Raw genomic sequence first — 23,788 nt, forward strand, 5'->3', positions numbered from 1 at the left:
TGCAGATGCTTTAGCCATAATCTTCCAAAACACACTCAATTCAAGAATAGATTGGAAAATTGCAAATGCAAGTCTATTATTTAAGAAAGGTAAGAGAGTGAATCCAGGAAATTATAGATCTGTTAGTCTAACATCTAGGAGAGTTGTGGGGAGGTTATTGAAACCTATAATTAAGGACAGAGTGACTGAGCAAGTAGGGAAATTTGAGCTTATTAAAAAGAGCCAGTGTGGATTTGTGAAGGATAGGTCTTCTGTAATGCACTTAATTGAATTGAAGTAACTAAAGTCGAGAGTGAAATGTTTACATGGGCTTCCAGAAAGCATTTGATAAGGTTGCACATAAGTAACAGTCAGTTAAAATGAAAGCTCATGTAATTAAAGGCAAATTGTTGACCTGGTTAGGAAATTAGTTAGAGGATAGAAATCAAAGATTATGGATAATGGACCTCAGCTATTTACTATATCTATTAATGGCTTGGATAACACAATAGAGCATGAGTGCAAGTTTGCCAATGATTCAAAGATTGGTGGCGTAGTAGGTAGAGTAGACTAAACCATAAGATTACAAAGAGACGTTGATCGATTAGGTGAATGGGCAAAACTGTGGCAGATGGATTTCAACACAAGTGGGAGGTCATCCATTTTGGACCAAAAAGGGATACATCTGAGTATTTTTAAATGGTGAAAAATTAGGCATGATGGAGCTCCATGTACACAGATCACTAAAATGTAGTAGTCAGGTGCAAAAATAATCATAAAAGGCTGATGAAATATTAGCCTTTATAACTAAAGGGTTAGAATATAATAGGGACGCTGTTTTAATACTTTTATCCAAAGCCCCCGTTAGAGCATGCTGGGGGCATTGTGTAGTTCTGGGAACCACATCTTAGAATATATTGGCCTTGAGAGGAGTGCAGCCCAGATTCACAAGAATGTTACTAAGATTCCAAGTAAAGGCCTGCTACCTGACCTGGACCCAACGACGTGTGTCGGGTTCGGGTCGCTCTTCTGGGTCCGGCTTTCGGGGTCAGGCCGGGTCTGGGTCGGACACACACAGTACTCCACAGTATTCCACAGACTCTGCGTCTGCGCATTCAGCACGTGAGCGTCTCTATGACGTCATTGCGCGCATGCTGCAGCAGTGCAGCTTCCTTCCATTCCATCCATCCAAAAGTGGTAAGTACAGTGAGTGCACTATGGACAGGTCGGGCGCAGGAAAATATGGAAGGACTTGGGCCCGATGTGGTTCTGTTGAGTTCGAGTCAGGTTTTTTTTCCCAGAACTGAGCAGGCCTTTAGTTCCAAGGGTTAGATTATGAGGAGAGATTAAATAAACTAGGCTTGTATTCCCTGGAAGGTTAATTGAGTTTTTTTAGGATTTTGAAAGGAATTGAGAGAGTAGACAGAGAGAAACATTTTCTTCTGGTGGGAGAGTCTAGGTCATGGGGACATAACCTTTAAATCAGAGCCAGGCCATTCGGGCGAGAAGTTAGGAAACAGTGCTTCACACAAAGGGTGGTAGAAGTGTGAAATTCCCACAATAAGCAGTAGATGCTAGCTCAGTTAATGACTTTCAAAACTCGATTGGTAGATTTTTCCTAGACAAGGGTATAAAAGGATATGAAACCAAGGCCTTTGAGTGGAGTGAAGCTACAGATCAGGCATCATCTAATTGACTGGTGCAACAGGCTGGAGGAGCTTAATGGGTTATTCCTGTTACTGTGTTCTAATGTCTGAGTCTCCACTGAGCTTATTTATTTATGTTTGCATACTAAATTGCATAGAATTCTGTAGGTGTTTAAGTGCTGCTGTGATCACACTCAACACTGTTTTCATTAAAAGGGCTGCATTTAATCAGAGTTCTGCATTTCAAAGATTTTATTAGCCATTCATTTCTAGTGTGCATGTATAGCTTCATTTGCAATCATGTCTTCCTCCATTCCTAAGAGTGTATGATGAAATTGTGCATCTTATATTTTATTATTAAATATAGGAGAATGTTGAGATGAAGGATCAGCACAGTGGCAAATAGTGCATCAGTGCTTCTAGATAACATGCAAAACTCTCTAATATTATGCACTATAAAATAACTATGTCCCTATTAACCTGCTGAATAATACTGAATTGTTCAAGACCACTGATTGTGATGACTATTTCAAGGAAAGCGTCCTAAGGCAGTGGTTACCTCTGTGATTTGTGTTTGTCAGGCTTTCCGAAACGTTGCATACTACTATCTACAGTTGAATTCTAGCTTAAAAATTACCATATTAATCGTTCATACAATTCCATCAAAACACAGATGCTTTGTAAACATTTTGCACGTTCCTGTGTTAGGGGAGGGGTGATTAACCAAGACCATTGTGCCTGAAAGTACATGGAAGAGGACAGATTTTTGATAAGCTGTTATGCACTCCCTGCACCTCCCCACACCCCCCCCCCCTCCCCCCACATCGGCAACCGTTGAACAGTCTGATGACGCTTGCTATTAAAACTCATAATGACTAAAAATCATTGGGGGAAAGTACCAGCGAGTGACTTCTGCTCATGGGACTGTAGATCAGCAAAGGAATGAAACATGAGGGGACAGAATATTGGCAAAAACAGGAACTTTTTTTAAACATGTGATTAGACACAAAACATTTCTTCTCTCTTTACTGATATCCATAAACATTTCTCTTGGGGATATTAGATAAGGATCAGGTGGGTAGAAATTTCACTGATTTCTCTGCCCCCAACCTTCTCTTTCCCCCTCCACCTTCCTAGCCCAGGGTCACTGTTGCCAGTTGGAGCATCATATCTGGTTCCTCTGCTGACCAAAAATAGAACCTGGAATATTTTGCTCCATAAACACGGGTGAGGTCCCGGAGGACTGGAAAATTGCTAATGTTGTCCCCTTGTTTAAGAAGGGTAGCAGGGATAATCCAGGTAATTATAGACCGGTGAGCCTGACGTCAGTGGTAGGGAAGCTGCTGGAGAAGATACTGAGGGATAGGATCTATTCCCATTTGGAAGAAAATGGGCTCATCAGTGATAGGCAACATGGTTTTGTGCAGGGAAGGTCATGTCTTACCAACTTAATAGAATTCTTTGAGGAAGTGACAAAGTTGATTGATGAGGGAAGGGCTGTCGATGTCATATACATGGACTTCAGTAAGGCGTTTGATAAGGTTCCCCATGGCAGGCTGATGGAGAAAGTGAAGGCGCTTGGGGTCCAAGGTGTACTAGCTAGATGGATAAAGAACTGGCTGGGCAACAGGAGACAGAGAGTAGCAGTAGAAGGGAGTTTCTCAAAATGGAGATGTGTGACCAGTGGTGTTCCACAGGGATCCGTGCTGGGACCACTGTTGTTTGTGATATACATTAATGATTTGGAGGAAAGTATAGGTGGACTGATTAGCAAGTTTGCAGACGACACTAAGATTGGTGGAGTAGCAGATAGTGAAGGGGACTGTCAGAGAATACAGCAGAATATAGATAGATTAGAGAGTTGGGCAGAGAAATGGCAGATGGAGTTCAATCAGGGCACATGCGAGGTGATGCATTTTGGAAGATCCAATTCAAGAGTGAACTATACAGTAAATGGAAAAGTCCTGGGGAAAGTTGATGTCCAGAGAGATTTGGGTGTTCAGGTCCACTGTTCCCTGAAGGTGGCAACGCAGGTAAATAGAGTGGTCAAGAAGGCATACGGCATGCTTTCCTTCATCGGATGGGGCATTGAGTACAAGAGTTGGCAGGTCATGTTACAGTTGTATAGGACTTTGGTTCGGCCACATTTGGAATACTGCGTACAGTTCTGGTCGCCACATTATCAAAAGGATGTGGATGCTTTGGAGAGAGTGCAGAGGAGGTTCACCAGGATGTTGCCTGGTATGGAGGGCGCTAGCTATGAAGAGAGGTTGAGTAGATTAGGATTATTTTCATTAGAAAGACGGAGGTTGAGGGGGGACCTGATTGAGGTGTACAAAATCATGAGAGGTATAGACAGGGTGGATAGCAAGAGGCTTTTTCCCAGAGTGGGGGTTTCAATTACTAGAGGACATGAGTTCAAAGTGAAAGGGGAAATGTTTAGGGGGGATATGCGTGGAAAGTTCTTTACGCAGAGGGTGGTGGGCACCTGGAACGCATTGCCAGCGGAGGTGGTAGATGCGGGCACGATGGAGTCTTTTAAGATGTATCTAGACAGATACATGAATGGGCAGGAAGAAAAGAGATACAGAACCTTAGAAAATAGGCGACATGTTTAGAGAGAGGATCTGGATCGGCGCAGGCTTGGAGGGCCGAAGGGCCTGTTCCTGTGCTGTAATTATCTTTGTTCTTTTTGTTATATGACTTAGTAGCATACTGGATAATGCTTCTTTCTACTAAGATTATCAAGAAAACTAAATTTGAAGAAAATTTCACACACTAATGACTTCCTCTTAGTTGATAATGGATTGACTTTGCATTCTGGGAAGTCATCACTTTTTATCAATCGGTTAACGTGGATCTGTTAACCCGAGAGAGAGGGATTTAGACAAGAATGCTGTTAACCCAGTAGTATCTTATTTCTTGACTGATGCAGATTGTTGGAAGAGGAGTGCAGTAAACGGCTAGATTTGGAGAGACTGCACTTAAAGCAACAACAAACTATACAAATGACAGAAGCAGAAAAGCAAGAACTGGAAAATCAGAGAGCAATAAAAGAACGTGCATTGGAGGCAGCGATGAAGCAACTGGATGAACTTGAGAGCGAAAGGAAACAAGCACTTGAGCAATACGAGGTAAAACTGTGACACATTAGCAAAAGAGACATCCTCTTGTGGGAGATTGTATAATAGCCTCAAAGGTCATGCAGAGTTTCTTGTTCTTGCTGGTTCACACTTTCTGTGTAGCTGCTCTGTTGAGCATAAAATGCTGAATCAATTAAACTTGAGCTTTCTTGTTCTCTAGCTTGGTAACATCTGAAAATGTGCACATCTTTCAATATATAGTGCCCATTTCTTAATTCAACAGTCTAATTGGCTATGTGTTAAATTACGTACATATAACAATCTAAATCAACATATAACCTTGCATGCTATAGGAAGAACTGAGTTTTGCAGTATTATGTTCCCAGTTAGTTTGTAAATCCAATAAGAATTATTAAAGGACCATATAGAGCGTACAGTTTAGATTTACCAGGATAATGGCAGGGATGGGGAACTGTGTAGTTACAAGGACAGATTTGAGATACTGGGATTATTTCTGCTGGAACAGGGAAGATTGAGAAGATTTGCTAAGTTTTTAAAATGATGAGTTGGAGAGTCAGTAACAAGGTATCATCAACATAAAATCCCCATTGATATTGAGAGAGTCTAGGAGCAATTTGTTTACACACAGGGTTCTTGGAACATGGAATGTTATGTCTCAGAGATTAGTTAGAGACCATTGTACAGTTTAACAGAAAATTGGATCAATATTTGAAGCAGATGATACAAAGTCATGGGGAGAAAGCAGGTCAATGGGATTAGTTTTGGATTCCTCCAGTAAATAACCAGTTCATTCACTTTGTAGGCCAAATGAACTCTTGTTTTGTAACCCACCCTTTCGCGCTCTCTCTCCTCATACAAACTATTATCCCATCTGCAGCCTCCCTTTTCTCATCCTTGAATGTGATATAGCTTCTAAGATCCATGCTAAACCTCTCCCTGAACTAGGAACATAGGAATTGCTGTATTAAACGAATAAGGTCTACCAACATAGGCTGTCAGGACACGCACCTGATTAATAATCACTTGAGTGAGGTATTATAAGGGTGCTCAACACCCTTGAAACCCTCACACAAGAAGAATTGAAATCTTCAGGAGAGGAAGAGGTGAGAAGAAAATTGGGAGGAAAAAGTAGTTATTGAAGCTATATTCATATAATACTGCAATAAACTGTTTCAACTCTATAACTTTGTAATAGGAAGTGGCAAAAAAATTAGAGTTGGCAGCTAACAAGACAAAGAACTGGAAGGACAAGGTGGCTCAACATGAAGGATTGCTGCGGCTTATAGAGCCAGGTAGGAAAAGTGAAATAATTGTTGTACAATATCACCTTGTAGCAATAATGCCTTTCACAAGTGTAACCAGTGATCAAATATGGAGCTATCAAATTGAAAGTGGTGGTTGAGGAGTTAACTTTTTTTGTTATTACATCTGTGTAAGTGTATACTATCTGCTTTTTAAAAAAAAAAAGTCACTGGTCATTGATTCAGTGAAACGAAGGCAGCAGTCACTGTGTCGGTCCTTGTTGCTGTATCATTGCATGTGAGAGAATGAGCAAAGGACAAAGAAAGATTGTAGTCTTATTCCTCCCTTTTAAGCCATTTTGCGTGAACTACAACTTGGTGATTTATTTTTCAATACTTTTGAAATAGACGAGGTACAGTAATATTTTTCTTTTGATCTTCCTACTCATTCCCCATTGATTTGAGTGACAAATTGGAAGAAGGGGTTGTAAAGAATTTTTTATTTATTTTTTTTTTGAAGGCTTATCCAAAATAAAATACTAATGTGCAGTCTCTTATCTGTTCTCTTTTCTACCCCCAAAGTACAGTTCCAGGACTTAAATAATTTGTATCACCTCGTATGCAAAAGTTTGGATTTATGGAATTAATGGCCAGTATGGGCTGAGATGTGTTAAAACTGTGTTTATTGATTTGTTTTTTTAACTGCATGGCTGAACTACATTTGAAACTATTTTATAGGAGCCACTATTGGGAAAAACAAATTGGTTTTGTTGTTGATTCGCTGTTAAGAGCCTGGATTCTTAACTGCCTTCTGTAATGGCCTAGCAAGCCAGTCAGTTCTATCCAACCACTACAGAACAGTCTAAGAAGAATAAAACCGGATGGACCACATGGCATTGACCTAGGCATCGGATTTGGATGCGAAAATGGCATACCCAGCCCAGTCGACTCTGCAAAATCCTCCTCGCTAACATCTGGGGACTTGTGCCAAAATTACAGACTAGTCAAGCAAAAGCATGATGCAGGCATACTCAAGAAACATGCCTTTCAACCAACATTACAGACTCCTCCATCACCATCCCTAGATATGTCCTGTCCCACCGGCAGGACAAACCTACCAGAGGTGGTGATATATTGGTATACAGTCAGGAGGGAGTGCTCAACATTGACTTTGGGCCCCATGATGTCTTGTGGCATCAGGTCAAACATGGACAAGGAAGCCTCCTGTTAATTTACTACCTACTGCCCTCTCTCAGCTAATGAATCAGTACTCCTCCATGCTGAACACCATTTGGAAGAAGCACTGAAGGTAGCAAGGGCACAGAATGTACACTGGGTGGGGGACTTCAACGTCCATCACCAAGAGTGGCTCAGTAACACTGCTGCCGGCTAAGTCCTGAAGGACACAGTTGCTAGACTGGGACTATGACAGGTGGTGAGAGAACCAACACGAGGAAAAAATTTACTTGACCTCGTCCTCACCAATCTACCTGTCGCAGATCCATGACAGGATTGGTAAGAGTGATCACTGCACAGACCTCATCTCGTCTTCACCCTCCATCATGTTGTATGGCCCTACCAGTGTGCTAAATGAAAGATTCAGAACAGATCTAGTAGCTCAAAACGGGGCATCAATGAGGTGCTGTGGGCCATCAGCAGCAGCAGAATCGTATTTAAGTACAATCAGCAAACAAAAGTCTTGGTATGTTCCTCACTCTGCCATTACCATCAAGCCATGGGAACCAATCCTGGTTCAATGAGGAGTGTAGAAGAGCATGCCAGGAGTAGGGCCAAATGTACCTAGAAAGCAGGTACCAACTTGGTGAAAGTACAACACAGGACTGCGTGCATGCTAAACAGCAGTAGCAGCATGCTATAGACAGAACTAAGGAATCCCACAATCAACAGATCAGATCAAAGCTCTGCAGTTGTGCCACATTCAGTCGTGAATGGTAATGGACAATTCAATAACTAATTGGAAGAGGAGGCTTCATGAACATCCCCAGCCTCAATGATGGGGAAGCCCACCACATCAGTGCAAAAGACGAGGCTGAAGCATTTGCAGCCATCTTCAGCCAGAAGTGCCGATGGATGATCCATCTCAACCTCTCCTGAGGTTCCCACCATTACAGATGCCAGTTTTCAGTCAACTAGATTTGCTTTACATCGTATCAAAAAAACGGCTCATCGCACTGGACACAGCAAAGTCTACGGGTCCCAACAACTTCCCGGCTGTAGTACTGAAGACTTGTGCTGTGCTCCGGAACCAGTTGCACCTTTGGCCAAGCTGTTCCAGTACAGCTACAACACTGGCACAGTGGAAAACTGCCCAGACATATCCTGTCCACAAAAAAGCAGGACAAATCCAATCCGACTAATTGCCACTCCATCAGCCTACACTCAATCAGGAGCTCCGTGATGGAAGGTGTTATCAACAGTGCTGACAAGCGACACTTATCAATAACCCACTCTGCTCATTTCATATTATACCAGGAAACTCAGTTCTCAAACTCATTGCAGCCTTTGTCCAAACATGGACAAAACAACTGAATTCCAGAGGTGAGATGAGTATGACTGCCCTTGACATCAAGGCAGCATTTGACCAAGTTTTGGCATCAAGGAGCCCTAGTAAAATTGAAGTCAATGGGAATCAAGGGAAAAGATCACCACTGGTTAGACTCATAACCTAGCACAAAGGAAGATCATTGTGGTTATTGGAGACCAGTCAGCTCAACCCCAGAACATTGCTGTAGGAGTTCCTCAGGGCAGTGCCCTAGGCTCAACCATCTTCAGCTGCTTCATCAATGATCTTCCCACCATCATAAAGCCAGAAGTAGGGGTGTTTGCTGATTGCACAATGTTCAGTACCATTCGCAACTCCTCAGAAAATGAAGAGTCTGTGCCCGCATTGCAGCAGACCTCATCAAAATTTAGGCTTAGGCTGATAAGTGGCAAGTAACATTCGTGCCAGCAATGAGCATCTCCAACAAAGGAGAGTTTAGCCACTTCCCCTTGACATTACCATTGCTGAATGTCACAACATCAACATCCTGGGACTCCCTATTGACCAGAAACTGAACTGAACCAGCCACATAAATACTGTGGCTACAAGAGCAGGTCAGAAGCTGGAAATTCTGTGGCAAGTAACTTGCCACCTGACTCCCCAGAGCCTTCTGACCATCTACAAGGCACAAGTCAGGAGTGTGATGGAATACTCTCCACTTGCCTGGATGGGTGCAGCTCCAACAACACGCAAGAAGTTCAACACCATCCAGGACAAAGCAGCCCGCTTGATTGACACCCCATCCACCAACTTAAATATTCACTCCCTCCACCACTGCTGCACAGTGGCTGCAGTGTGTACCATCTACAAGATACACTCAAGCAATTAACCAAAACTTCTTTGACAGCAACTTCCAAACCCATGACCCCTATCGCCTGGAAGGACAAGGTCAGAAGGCACATGGGAACACCATCTGCATGTACTCCTCCAAGTCACACATCATCCTGACTTAGAAATATATTGCTGTTCCCTCAGTATCCTGGAACTCCCTAGCTAACAGCACTGCAGGTGTACCTGTAGCTCACAGACTGCAGTGGTTCAAGGAGGCAGCTCACCATTACCCTCTTAAGGATGGAGAATAAATGCTGGTCTTGCTAGTGACGCCCACATTCTGCAAATGACTTTTTTTTTTCTTTTATATATAATGAAAAAATATTTATAGCAATTTTATCTGGAATTAACAATATGAACTATTTTAATTCTACATAGCTAAGACCAAGTAGATTCCATAAGAGCAGAAAGTTAGGATAGAGATGTGAAGCACCTGTCAGTAAGAACAGAATCAGAGGGAGGGTTAAGACAGTATTCTTAGCAAAATGATGGAAAATGTTGCGCTGTTACCTGTTCCATCATTCTTTGCCTCAAAGAAATACAACGTAGTTACTCCACTTTTAAACTCAACATACAGTCATCCTTGTCCTGTGCATGTTGAATTTCTTATTTTGAATGTTTGTTTCTTAATTCTTGTAGGTTCAAAGGGCCCTCAGCTGATCACCAATTGGGGACCAGCTTCCTTCACAGAGGCTGAGTTGAGCCTAAGGGAAAAGAGCTGGCAAAAACAGAAAAATGCTGCAACGCAATAACAGATCAAAGTTTTGGACTATATTTTGATAGATGATCACCTGGTTACACACTGGAAGAAAATGCTATGGACATGCTCATTGTAGAGGCAGAACTGGTTTGAAACTGTTATGCAAAGAAATATTTTATGCTAAAATATTAACAGTCTGGGACCAGACTTTGGAACAAAGTAAAGGACAGTTCGTTTGTAGTTAACATGAAGTTCTGATAGGCTCTTCAATAATGTTGTCCTGTTAATTTCAAATACTATTAAATCCTGCTTTCAACATTCTGTAATTTTTAAGCTAGACTTGAAAAGTTTGCTTTTTTACTTGTCTCTATTCTTGTGCTGCACTGTTTTACTAACTTTCTACTGGAGAACTTGAGCATGATGAATGACTGGGTTGGTTTAGTCATGTAATTTTGTAGTGTCATATAGGATAAACTAGGTTTATGTTATTGGCTTCATTCACAGCACTAATATCCAACATTTGCAATCTTTACACTCCATCTGAATTGTAATAAAACAGCTAACCAGGACTGTAATTTTCACAGACTGTAATGGTGAATGTGTGAAGTGCAGATTTGCCCGAGTCACTCCAGTTGACTTCTGTCACTTGCGGGAGGAAAAAGGGAAATCCTACACTTTTTTTTAATTTCGATTTGGTCAGGTCCCATCACAATGCCAATAATTGATGTCATTAGCCTGTATAGACCTTGGTCTGGCAATGTTTTAGTCAGATGTTTCATGTTCTGTTTAAGTGTTGAATATTATTTTGTGTTAACAGGATCTCAAAATGCAGTTGCTAGAATGATAAGATGACAAACTCTATGTAGATATTTTAGTCCGCTCATTTAGAATTTATCTTTGAAGTCTGATACTTTCCAAACCCTAAAATTGTTAGACTGTTCGATTACGATTGAGTGTCCGTATGTTTTAAATAGAAATGTCATAAAAATGAATATTATGAAGAAAATGTACATTGACCAGTTGAACCTTCTTGCAGTTTGGAGGGACTGCTTCAATATATGAAATTGTCGTCTTGCCAGAATTTTACCTGAGGTAGCAAGCATTAAAGGTTTGGAAACTATTGTCTTTGAGAAAATGCTGATTATATGCCGAAGTTTAGACTATAACTATTATTTTATCTCTTAAACTAATTCATAAATATTTTAATTGATTTATTACAGAAATGATATTTAAAGAGTCTTTCAGATTATTCTATATAATTGTTTGAACCTAGCTAATAAAAATATAAACTTTGAGTTGACTCTTAAGATAGGGAAAGTGTGTTTGTGTGTCTAAATATCGGGAATAAAAACAAGACAAATCTGGACAATGCGCTTGAGTGCTTGTGTATTTTACACCATAATCTTTCAAAGGTTTAACACCATTATCCCTTCGTTGAAGAGATACTTTGTAAAATCCAGTGTTCTGCTCAGCTGAAAGTGAAGCAGATGTGTCCTCTTGATATCCAGCAAGAGGTTCTCGAGGACTGTAGCATTGATCTGCATGTAATTTAATTCTTCTAAACTGTTATCTTTTTTAAAATCAGTCCCTGTTCAGTTTTGCTTTGTGTATATAATTGAATTGTATGCACAGGTGCCATTGGTTTATCACCAGTGTGGAGTTGTGTTTGTAAAAATAAATCTGGTTTGTTCACATGGAGCAAAGCCATCATAAAATGAGGAATAAGATGTGATGAAATTACTGCAGTGTGGCTCAATTAGTGGAAATGTTCATTTTGAAGAAAATGCTGACTGAATAAATGGGGAGTCCAAGGAAACTTCATTAATGCCAAAAGTGAGCCAATGTGAACTTCTATCCCAGTTTTACCACACAAATGTTTTTTTTTAACGAGCCTGTTGGAAATTTTTATGCCAGAAATCATGTTAACCTCTGATGCTGTGTTTTGTTGGTTTGGTTGTTGGGAGATGAATGCCAGAGGAATTAAAAACATGCACTGAAAAGCTCAGTATGTTTATCCCGTTCATAGTTCAGCCATACTGATCAGTAAGGTCCCAGGTTCAAACCACAGTCTATGTTGTGTTAGCTGACCTCATTCAAGGTGGTGTCCTGTATTCCTGGCTTAAGGAGTGGAAAATTGGCCAGAGTTCCCACTCCTGATGACCATCTCATTGGAAGTGCATTTATGTGAACTTTGGATGAGGACACAATTGGGCTTGATTTCCCCCAACTCCCCACAACAACAATAACTGCAAATAGCCTCTGTTGTTATCCCCCACCTTCCATCCACTCATTGGATGCACTTGGATAAGTATCAGGGCCCACGATACTGCACCCCAAGAAGGGGTCAACATCTTCAAGAGGGGAGAGAAGAGATTAACAACTTGAAAAAAACTAATCTGGTTTGTTACAGAAACTTCAAAGAATGCATAAAAGATTTTTTGGTAAAGCCTCAGTGGATTGATGAGGCCCTCTGTGAAAGGGCAAAGCTTTTGGGATGCTAAATTAGTGTGCAAAGAGTAAATGATTTGAATAACTAAAAAAAACTGTAATATCTATGCAAAGCTAATTTGAGAAATGTGTTGAGCTTGCTAAGGAAATTCATCTCTGTTATTTTATTTGATTAAAAGTAGAGTTTATAACTTTTGTAACTGTTTCTTACTGAGATTTGTATTTTAGCTAGACAAGACTGATATTTGAGAATTAATAGTGATCAGATTTTTAGACTTTGGTCAGAAGAATTGTCACTTTAAGAAGGTAAACCGTTCACTTTAGATTTGTTTTTTAACTTTGTGTATTTTATTGTGAACACTTCTGAACAGTTCTGTACAAACACTTTGTTCCATAACTCCTTGACTTGAACTGGATCCTCATTGGTTCGAACTGGAATGCAATTGTTAACCATATCATTCTAAAACCTGCTGAGATCATCAAACTTCTGACTGACTAGTGTTTACACATGATTCATGTGTAGACAGTTATCTAAAGTGCCAAGATAAGAATAAGAATTGCTTTCGGCAGCCTCTTCACATTTTACTGTTAACATGCTTAAGTTAAAATTGCTGTCATAGATTTGTAACTGCAGGCAAGCTGAAAATTTGCAACTATTTGTAAATCTGCATTAAAACAGTGTTTAGTGCATAAAATAAAAATGAGATGTACTTTAAATGTTCAACATGGCTTCTGACTTTTAATATATTTCTCACCCCTCTCCCAAACATTGCTCATCCTCACTCGTGCATAGTATGCAATCAAGTTCTAGCACAAGTGCCCAGTAATGTCACTAATTCCGTACTTGGAGCTGTGGGAGTGTGGCGTGGAGTGACTTGCTCCATTGGGAAGTGTCTAGTTAGACCCACTTGGCATCTGCACAAACAAATCCAACAGACTTTTATGCTGTTGTGCTTTTTTTTAAAAAAAAAAGAAACAATTCTCTCTTTTCTGATCCAAACCAAACTTTAAGGTTTTACATTGATAATTGGTGGCTCAGAAATAAACCACAGATTAGGAGAAGAATATATAATTGACTTAAACACAGGAAATAAGGGAAGAAGTACACTGAATAATTTCGACCTGGTCTTGGTTCCAGCTCTGTTAAGTTGACCAATCTCATTTGATATAGTGCAGGGGTGGGAAAGAAAACTCAGTGAGGGTTCCTGATCATTATCCAGGTAGAAAGTGCATAAGTGGCCATTGGGAGAGATTAAGGTTAGTAATGCCTTTCATGGTCCAATAATTTGTTGATGCTAGCTGTCTTGGCTCACACAATAAACAGCTGCTTGACCAAGGTACCAGAGGGCTTCTGGATCCCTGCTGTCCTCATTTCTCCTCCAGTCCTCTTCTTTCCCCCCACTTGGTCCGCTAATCTCGCACTCCCTCCCCACCACACCCACCCACCACCCCCCCGTCCTCCCTTTCTTTCCCTCCCGACCTCCCTCTCTCTCCCAACCCCCGGCCTCCCACTCTCTCTTTTCCCCCTCCCCCCCCCAACCACCCTCTCTCTTCCCCCCGCAACCTCCCTCTCTCTTTCTCCTCCTCCTCCCCCCCGACCTCCCTCTGTTCTCCCCCCCGACCTCCCTCTGTTCTCCCCCCCGACCTCCCTCTGTTCTCCCCCCCCGACCTCCCTCTGTTCTCCCCCCCCGACCTCCCTCTGTTCTCCCCCCCCGACCTCCCTCTGTTCTCCCCCCCGACCTCCCTCTGTTCTCCCCCCCGACCTCCCTCTGTTCTCCCCCCCGACCTCCCTCTGTTCTCCCCCCCGACCTCCCTCTGTTCTCCCCCCCGACCTCCCTCTGTTCTCCCCCCCGACCTCCCTCTGTTCTCCCCCCCGACCTCCCTCTGTTCTCCCCCCCGACCTCCCTCTGTTCTCCCCCCCGACCTCCCTCTGTTCTCCCCCCCGACCTCCCTCTGTTCTCCCCCCCGACCTCCCTCTGTTCTCCCCCCCGACCTCCCTCTGTTCTCCCCCCCCGACCTCCCTCTGTTCTCCCCCCCGACCTCCCTCTGTTCTTCCCCCCGACCTCCCTCTGTTCTCCCCCCCGACCTCCCTCTGTTCTCCCCCCCGACCTCCCTCTGTTCTCCCCCCCGACCTCCCTCTGTTCTCCCCCCCGACCTCCCTCTGTTCTCCCCCCCCGACCTCCCTCTGTTCTCCCCCCCCGACCTCCCTCTGTTCTCCCCCCCCGACCTCCCTCTGTTCTCCCCCCCCGACCTCCCTCTGTTCTCCCCCCCCGACCTCCCTCTGTTCTCCCCCCCCGACCTCCCTCTGTTCTCCCCCCCCGACCTCCCTCTGTTCTCCCCCCCCCGACCTCCCTCTGTTCTCCCCCCCCGACCTCCCTCTGTTCTCCCCCCCCGACCTCCCTCTGTTCTCCCCCCCCGACCTCCCTCTGTTCTCCCCCCCCCGACCTCCCTCTGTTCTCCCCCCCCGACCTCCCTCTGTTCTCCCCCCCCGACCTCCCTCTGTTCTCCCCCCCCGACCTCCCTCTGTTCTCCCCCCCCGACCTCCCTCTGTTCTCCCCCCCCGACCTCCCTCTGTTCTCCCCCCCCGACCTCCCTCTGTTCTCCCCCCCCGACCTCCCTCTGTTCTCCCCCCCCGACCTCCCTCTGTTCTCCCCCCCCCGACCTCCCTCTGTTCTCCCCCCCCGACCTCCCTCTGTTCTCCCCCCCCGACCTCCCTCTGTTCTCCCCCCCCGACCTCCCTCTGTTCTCCCCCCCCGACCTCCCTCTGTTCTCCCCCCCCGACCTCCCTCTGTTCTCCCCCCCCGACCTCCCTCTGTTCTCCCCCCCCGACCTCCCTCTGTTCTCCCCCCCCGACCGACCTCCCTCTGTTCTCCCCCCCGACCGACCTCCCTCTGTTCTCCCCCCCGACCGCCCTCTGTTCTCCCCCCCGACCTCCCTCTGTTCTCCCCCCCGACCTCCCTCTGTTCTCCCCCCCGACCTCCCTCTGTTCTCCCCCCCGACCTCCCTCTGTTCTCCCCCCCGACCTCCCTCTGTTCTCCCCCCCGACCTCCCTCTGTTCTCCCCCCCGACCTCCCTCTGTTCTCCCCCCCGACCTCCCTCTGTTCTCCCCCCCGACCTCCCTCTGTTCTCCCCCCCGACCTCCCTCTGTTCTCCCCCCCGACCTCCCTCTGTTCTCCCCCCCGACCTCCCTCTGTTCTCCCCCCCGACCTCCCTCTGTTCTCCCCCCCGACCTCCCTCTGTTCTCCCCCCCCCGACCTCCCTCTGTTCTCCCCACCGACCTCCCTCTGTTCTCCCCCCCGACCTCCCTCTGTTCTCCCCCCCGACCTCCCTCTGTTCTCCCCCCCGACCTCCCTCTGTTCTCCCCCCCGACCTCCCTCTGTTCTCCCCCCCGACCTCCCTCTGTTCTCCCCCCCGACCTCCCTCTGTTCTCCCCCCCGACCTCCCTCTGTTCTCCCCCCCGACCTCCCTCTGTTCTCCCCCCCGACCTCCCTCTGTTCTCCCCCCCGACCTCCCTCTGTTCTCCCCCCCGACCTCCCTCTGTTCTCCCCCCCCGACCTCCCTCTGTTCTCCCCCCCGACCTCCCTCTGTTCTCTTCCCCCCCCCGACCTCCCTCTGTTCTCTTCCCCCCCCCGACCTCCCTCTGTTCTCTTCCCCCCCCCGACCTCCCTCTGTTCTCTCCCCCCCCGACCTCCCTCTGTTCTCTCCCCCCCCCGACCTCCCTCTGTTCTCTCCCCCCCCCGACCTCCCTCTGTTCTCTCCCCCCCCCGACCTCCCTCTGTTCTCTCCCCCCCCCCGACCTCCCTCTGTTCTCTCCCCCCCCCCGACCTCCCTCTGTTCTCTCCCCCCCCCCGACCTCCCTCTGTTCTCTCCCCCCCCGGACCTCCCTCTGTTCTCTCCCCCCCCGACCTCCCTCTGTTCTCTCCCCCCCCCGACCTCCCTCTGTTCTCTCCCCCCCCGACCTCCCTCTGTTCTCTCCCCCCCCGACCTCCCTCTGTTCTCTCCCCCCCCCGACCTCCCTCTGTTCTCCCCCCCCCCCCCGACCTCCCTCTGTTCTCCCCCCCCCCCCGACCTCCCTCTGTTCTCCCCCCCCGACCTCCCTTTGTTCTCCCCCCCCGACCTCCCTCTGTTCTCCCCCCCCACCCCCACCCCCCACCCCCCGACCTCCCTCTGTTCTCCCCCCCCGACCTCCCTCTGTTCTTCCCCCCCCCGACCTCCCTCTGTTCTTCCCCCCCCCGACCTCCCTCTGTTCTTCCCCCCCCCCCCACCCCCCGACCTCCCTCTGTTCTCCCCCCCCCACCCCGACCTCCCTCTGTTCTTCCCCCCCCGACCTCCCTCTGTTCTTCCCCCCCCCCACCCTCGACCTCCCTCTGTTCTCCCCCCACCCCCGACCTCTGTTGTCTCTCCCCCTCCCCACCCCCGACCTCCCTCTGTTCTCCCCCCCGACCTCCCTCTGTTCTCCCCCCCGACCTCCCTCTGTTCTCCCCCCCGACCTCCCTCTGTTCTCCCCCCCGACCTCCCTCTGTTCTCCCCCCCGACCTCCCTCTGTTCTCCCCCCCGACCTCCCTCTGTTCTCCCCCCCGACCTCCCTCTGTTCTCCCCCCCCCGACCTCCCTCTGTTCTCCCCCCCCGACCTCCCTCTGTTCTCCCCCCCCCGACCTCCCTCTGTTCTCCCCCCCCGACCTCCCTCTGTTCTCCCCCCCCGACCTCCCTCTGTTCTCCCCCCCCGACCTCCCTCTGTTCTCCCCCCCCGACCTCCCTCTGTTCTCCCCCCCCGACCTCCCTCTGTTCTCCCCCCCCGACCTCCCTCTGTTCTCCCCCCCCGACCTCCCTCTGTTCTCCCCCCCCGACCTCCCTCTGTTCTCCCCCCCCGACCTCCCTCTGTTCTCCCCCCCCGACCTCCCTCTGTTCTCCCCCCCCGACCTCCCTCTGTTCTCCCCCCCCGACCTCCCTCTGTTCTCCCCCCCCGACCTCCCTCTGTTCTCCCCCCCCCGACCTCCCTCTGTTCTCCCCCCCCCCGACCTCCCTCTGTTCTCCCCCACCCCGACCTCCCTCTGTTCTCCCCCCCCCCCGACCTCCCTCTGTTCTCCCCCCCCCCCCCCCGACCTCCCTCTGTTCTCCCCCCCCCCGACCTCCCTCTGTTCTCCCCCCCCCGACCTCCCTCTGTTCTCCCCCCCCCCCGACCTCCCTCTGTTCTCCCCCCCCCCCGACCTCCCTCTGTTCTCCCCCCCCCCCGACCTCCCTCTGTTCTCCCCCCCCCCCCCCGACCTCCCTCTGTTCTCCCACCCCCCCGACCTCCCTCTGTTCTCCCCCCCCGACCTCCCTCTGTTCTCCCCCCCCGACCTCCCTCTGTTCTCCCCCCCCCCCGACCTCCCTCTGTTCTCCCCCCCCCCGACCTCCCTCTGTTCTCCCCCCCCGACCTCCCTCTGTTCTCCCCCCCCCCCCCGACCTCCCTCTGTTCTCTCCCCCCCCCGACCTCCCTCTGTTCTCTCCCCCCCCCCCCCGACCTCCCTCTGTTCTCTCCCCCCCCCCCCCGACCTCCCTCTGTTCTCCCCCCCCCCGACCTCCCTCTGTTCTCTCCCCCCCCCCGACCTCCCTCTGTTCTCTCCCCCCCCCGACCTCCCTCTGTTCTGACCTCCCTCTGTTCTCCCCCCCCCACCCCGACCTCCCTCTGTTCTTCCCCCCCCCCCGACCTCCCTCTGTTCTTCCCCCCCCCCACCCTCGACCTCCCTCTGTTCTCCCCCCCACCCCCGACCTCTGTTGTCTCCCCCCCCACCCCCGACCTCCCTCTGTTCTTCCCCCCCGACCTCCCTCTGTTCTTCCCCCCCCGACCTCCCTCTGTTCTTCCCCCCCCCCCACCCTCGACCTCCCTCTGTTCTCCCCCCCCCCGACCTCCCTCTGTTCTCTCCCCCCCCCGACCTCCCTCTGTTCTCTCCCCCCCCCCCGACCTCCCTCTGTTCTCCCCCCCCCGACCTCCCTCTGTTCTCCCCCCCCCCACCCCGACCTCCCTCTGTTCTTCCCCCCCCCCCCGACCTCCCTCTGTTCTTCCCCCCCCCCCCACCCTCGACCTCCCTCTGTTCTCCCCCCCACCCCCGACCTCTGTTGTCTCCCCCCCCACCCCCGACCTCCCTCTGTTCTTCCCCCCCGACCTCCCTCTGTTCTTCCCCCCCCCCACCCCCCGACCTCCCTCTGTTCTCCCCCCCCACCCCGACCTCCCTCTGTTCTTCCCCCCCGACCTCCCTCTGTTCTTCCCCCCCCCCCACCCCCGACCTCCCTCTGTTCTCCCCCCCACCCCCGACCTCTGTTGTCTCTCTCCCCCCCCCACCCCCGACCTCCCTCTGTTCTTCCCCCCCACCCCCGACCTCCCTCTGTTCTTCCCCCCCACCCCCGACCTCCCTCTGTTCTTCCCCCCCCCCCCCCGACCTCCCTCTGTTCTTCCCCCCCCCGACCTCCCTCTGTTCTTCCCCCCCCCCGACCTCCCTCTGTTCTTCCCCCCCCCGACCTCCCTCTGTTGTCTCCCCCCCCGACCTCCCTCTGTTGTCTCCCCCCCCGACCTCCCTCTGTTGTCTCCCCCCCCGACCTCCCTCTGTTGTCTCACCCCCCGACCTCCCTCTGTTGTCTCCCCCCCGACCTCCCTCTGTTGTCTCCCCCCCCCGACCTCCCTCTGTTGTCTCCCCCCCCCGACCTCCCTCTGTTGTCTCCCCCCCCCCGACCTCCCTCTGTTGTCTCCCCCCCCCCGACCTCCCTCTGTTGTCTCCCCCCCCCCGACCTCCCTCTGTTGTCTCCCCCCCCCCGACCTCCCTCTGTTGTCTCCCCCCCCCCGACCTCCCTCTGTTGTCTCCCCCCCCCCGACCTCCCTCTGTTGTCTCCCCCCCCCCGACCTCCCTCTGTTGTCTCCCCCCCCCCGACCTCCCTCTGTTGTCTCCCCCCCCCGACCTCCCTCTGTTGTCTCCCCCCCCCCCGACCTCCCTCTGTTGTCTCCCCCCCCCCCCGACCTCCCTCTGTTGTCTCCCCCCCCCCCCGACCTCCCTCTGTTGTCTCCCCCCCCCCCCCGACCTCCCTCTGTTGTCTCCCCCCCCCCCGACCTCCCTCTGTTGTCTCCCCCCCCCGGACCTCCCTCTGTTGTCTCCCCCCCCCCCGACCTCCCTCTGTTGTCTCCCCCCCCCCGACCTCCCTCTGTTGTCTCCCCCCCCCCGACCTCCCTCTGTTGTCTCCCCCCCCCGACCTCCCTCTGTTGTCTCCCCCCCCTCGACCTCCCTCTGTTGTCTCCCCCCCCCCCGACCTCCCTCTGTTGTCTCCCCCCCCGCCCCGACCTCCCTCTGTTGTCTCCCCCCCCCGACCTCCCTCTGTTGTCTCCCCCCCCCGACCTCCCTCTGTTGTCTCCCCCCCCGACCTCCCTCTGTTGTCTCCCCCCCCCCCCCCGACCTCCCTCTGTTCTCCCCCCCGACCTCCCTCTGTTCTCCCCCCCGACCTCCCTCTGTTCTCCCCCCCGACCTCCCTCTGTTCTCTCCCCCCCCGACCTCCCTCTGTTCTTCCCCCCCCCCCCGACCTCCCTCTGTTCTTCCCCCCCCCCCCGACCTCACTCTGTTCTTCCCCCCCCCGACCTCACTCTGTTCTTCCCCCCCCCGACCTCCCTCTGTTCTTCCCCCCCCCGACCTCCCTCTGTTCTTCCCCCCCCCCCCCCGACCTCCCTCTGTTGTCTCCCCCCCGACCTCCCTCTGTTGTCTCCCCCCCCCCCCCGACCTCCCTCTGTTGTCTCCCCCCCACCCCCGACCTCCCTCTGTTGTCTCCCCCCCACCCCCGACCTCCCTCTGTTGTCTCCCCCCCACCCCCGACCTCCCTCTGTTGTCTCCCCCCCACCCCCGACCTCCCTCTGTTGTCTCCCCCCCACCCCCGACCTCCCTCTGTTGTCTCCCCCCCACCCCCGACCTCCCTCTGTTGTCTCCCCCCCACCCCCGACCTCCCTCTGTTGTCTCCCCCCCACCCCCGACCTCCCTCTGTTGTCTCCCCCCCACCCCCGACCTCCCTCTGTTGTCTCTCCCCCACCCCCGACCTCCCTCTGTTCTTCCCCCCCCCACCCCCGACCTCCCTCTGTTCTTCCCCCCCCCCCACCCCCGACCTCCCTCTGTTCTTCTCTCCCCCCCCACCCCGACCTCCCTCTGTTCCCCCCCACCCCGACCTCCCTCTGTTCCCCCCCACCCCGACCTCCCTCTGTTCCCCCCCACCCCGACCTCCCTCTGTTCTCCCCCACCCCGACCTCCCTCTGTTCTCCCCCACCCCGACCTCCCTCTGTTCTCCCCCACCCCGACCTCCCTCTGTTCTCTCCCTTCCGACCTCCCTCTGTTCTCCACCCCCCCCGACCTCCCTCTGTTCTCCACCCTCCCCCACCCCGACCTCCCTCTGTTCTCTCCCTTCCGACCTCCCTCTGTTCTCCACCCCCCCCGACCTCCCTCTGTTCTCCACCCTCCCCCACCCCGACCTCCCTCTGTTCTCCCCCTTCCGATCTCCCTCTGTTCTCCACCCCCCCCGACCTCTTCTCCCCCCCCGACCTCTCTCTCTTCTCCCCCCCCGACCCCTCTCTCTTCTCCCCCCCCGACCCCTCTCTCTTCTCCCCCCCCCGACCCCTCTCTCTTCTCCCCCCCCGACCCCTCTCTCTTCTCCCCCCCCCGACCCCTCTCTCTTCTCCCCCCCCGACCCCTCTCTCTTCTCCCCCCCCGACCCCTCTCTCTTCTCCCCCCCCGACCCCTCTCTCTTCTCCCCCCCCGACCCCTCTCTCTTCTCCCCCCCCGACCCCTCTCTCTTCTCCCCCCCCGACCTCTCTCTCTTCTCCCCCCCGACCCCTCTCTCTTCTCCCCCCCCCCGACCTCTCTCTCTTCTCCCCCCCCCCCGACCCCTCTCTCTTCTCCCCCCCGACCCCTCTCTCTTCTCCCCCCCGACCTCTCTCTCTTCCCCCCCCGACCTCTCTCTCTTCTCCCCCCCGACCTCTCTCTCTTCTCCCCCCCCCCCCCCGACCTCTCTCTCTTCTCCCCCCCCCCCCGACCTCTCTCTCTTCTTCCCCCCCCCCCGACCTCTCTCTCTTCTTCCCCCCCCCCCGACCTCTCTCTCTTCTCCCCCCCCCCCCCGACCTCTCTCTCTTCTCCCCCCCCGACCTCTCTCTCTTCTCTCCCCCCCCCGACCTCTCTCTCTTCTCTCCCCCCCCCCGACCTCTCTCTCTTCTCTCCCCCCCCCGACCTCTCTCTTCTCTCCCCCCCCCGACCTCTCTCTTCTCTCCCCCCCCGACCTCTCTCTTCTCTCCCCCCCCGACCTCTCTCTTCTCTCCCCCCCCGACCTCTCTCTTCTCTCCCCCCCCCGACCTCTCTCTTCTCTCCCCCCCCCGACCTCTCTCTTCTCTCCCCCCCCCGACCTCTCTCTTCTCTCCCCCCCCCGACCTCTCTCTCTTCTCTCACCCCCCCCGACCTCTCTCACTTCTCTTCCCCCCCCGACCTCTCTCACTTCTCTTCCCCCCCCGACCTCTCTCTCTTCTCTCCCCCCCCGACCTCTCTCTCTTCTCTCCCCCCCCCGACCTCTCTCACTTCTCTTCCCCCCCCCCGACCTCTCTCACTTCTCTTCCCCCCCCGACCTCTCTCTCTTCTCCCCCCCACCCCCGACCTCCCTCTGTTGTCTCCCCCCCACCCCCGACCTCCCTCTGTTGTCTCCCCCCCACCCCGACCTCCCTCTGTTGTCTCCCCCCCACCCCCGACCTCCCTCTGTTCTTCCCCCCCCCCCACCCCCGACCTCCCTCTGTTCTTCCCCCCCCCCCCCACCCCCGACCTCCCTCTGTTCTTCCCCCCCCCCACCCCCGACCTCCCTCTGTTCTTCCCCCCCCCCCCCACCCCCGACCTCCCTCTGTTCTCCCCCACCCCCGACCTCCCTCTGTTCTCCCCCACCCCCGACCTCCCTCTGTTCTCCCCCACCCCGACCTCCCTCTGTTCTCCCCCACCCCGACCTCCCTCTGTTCTCCCCCACCCCGACCTCCCTCTGTTCTCCCCCACCCCGACCTCCCTCTGTTCTCCCCCACCCCGACCTCCCTCTGTTCTCCCCCACCCCGACCTCCCTCTGTTCTCCACCCCCCCCGACCTCCCTCTGTTCTCCACCCCCCCCGACCTCCCTCTGTTCTCCACCCCCCCCGACCTCCCTCTGTTCTCCACCCTCCCCCACCCCGACCTTCCTCTGTTCTCCCCCTTCTGACCTCCCTCTGTTCTCCACCCCCCCCGACCTCTTCTCCCCCCCCCGACCCCTCTCTCTTCTCCCCCCCCCCGACCCCTCTCTCTTCTCCCCCCCCCCCGACCCCTCTCTCTTCTCCCCCCCCCCGACCCCTCTCTCTTCTCCCCCCCCGACCCCTCTCTCTTCTCCCCCCCCCCCCGACCCCTCTCTCTTCTCCCCCCCCGACCCCTCTCTCTTCTCCCCCCCCGACCCCTCTCTCTTCTCCCCCCCCGACCCCTCTCTCTTCTCCCCCCCCGACCCCTCTCTCTTCTCTCCCCCCCCGACCCCTCTCTCTTCTCTCCCCCCCCGACCCCTCTCTCTTCTCCCCCCCCGACCCCTCTCTCTTCTCTCCCCCCCCGACCCCTCTCTCTTCTCTCCCCCCCCCGACCCCTCTCTCTTCTCTCCCCCCCCCGACCCCTCTCTCTTCTCTCCCCCCCCGACCCCTCTCTCTTCTCTCCCCCCCCGACCCCTCTCTCTTCTCTCCCCCCCCGACCCCTCTCTCTTCTCTCCCCCCCCGACCCCTCTCTCTTCTCTCCCCCCCCGACCCCTCTCTCTTCTCTCCCCCCCCGACCCCTCTCTCTTCTCTCCCCCCCCGACCCCTCTCTCTTCTCTCCCCCCCCGACCCCTCTCTCTTCTCTCCCCCCCCGACCCCTCTCTCTTCTCTCCCCCCCCGACCCCTCTCTCTTCTCTCCCCCCCCGACCCCTCTCTCTTCTCTCCCCCCCCGACCCCTCTCTCTTCTCTCCCCCCCCCGACCCCTCTCTCTTCTCTCCCCCCCCGACCCCTCTCTCTTCTCTTCCCTCCCCCCCCGACCCCTCTCTCTTCTCTTCCCTCCCCCCCCGACCCCTCTCTCTTCGCCTCCCCCCCCCCCGACCTCTCTCTCTTCGCCTCCCTTAATCTTGTACACTTCTATTAAATGCCCTCTTAAAGTCCTCTGCTCCTGATTTTTCAGCCTAAACATGTTACTAAAATTCCCCATCCTTGGAATCATTCTGGTAAATTTCCACTGCACCCTCTCAAGGAACCTCACATCTTTCCT

At 52.7% G+C, this 23,788-nt stretch overlaps 1 protein-coding gene across 1 annotated transcript in view; it reads left to right on the forward strand.

The window, feature by feature from the left end:
- Positions 1-13,236, forward strand: part of swap70b (switching B cell complex subunit SWAP70b) — a 155,072-nt gene extending 141,836 nt beyond the window's left edge. The window contains exons 10-12 of the mRNA XM_068046386.1: positions 4,561-4,759; positions 5,925-6,021; positions 10,004-13,236. Of these exons, the coding sequence (XP_067902487.1) occupies positions 4,561-4,759; positions 5,925-6,021; positions 10,004-10,116 (409 nt within the window). The 3' untranslated portion in view covers positions 10,117-13,236. The remainder of the gene's footprint in view (positions 1-4,560; positions 4,760-5,924; positions 6,022-10,003) is intronic.
- The last annotated feature ends 10,552 nt before the right edge of the window (positions 13,237-23,788 follow it).

The sequence above is a fragment of the Heterodontus francisci genome, chromosome 14 (assembly GCF_036365525.1).
Source record: "Heterodontus francisci isolate sHetFra1 chromosome 14, sHetFra1.hap1, whole genome shotgun sequence".
Taxonomy (NCBI): domain Eukaryota; kingdom Metazoa; phylum Chordata; class Chondrichthyes; order Heterodontiformes; family Heterodontidae; genus Heterodontus; species Heterodontus francisci.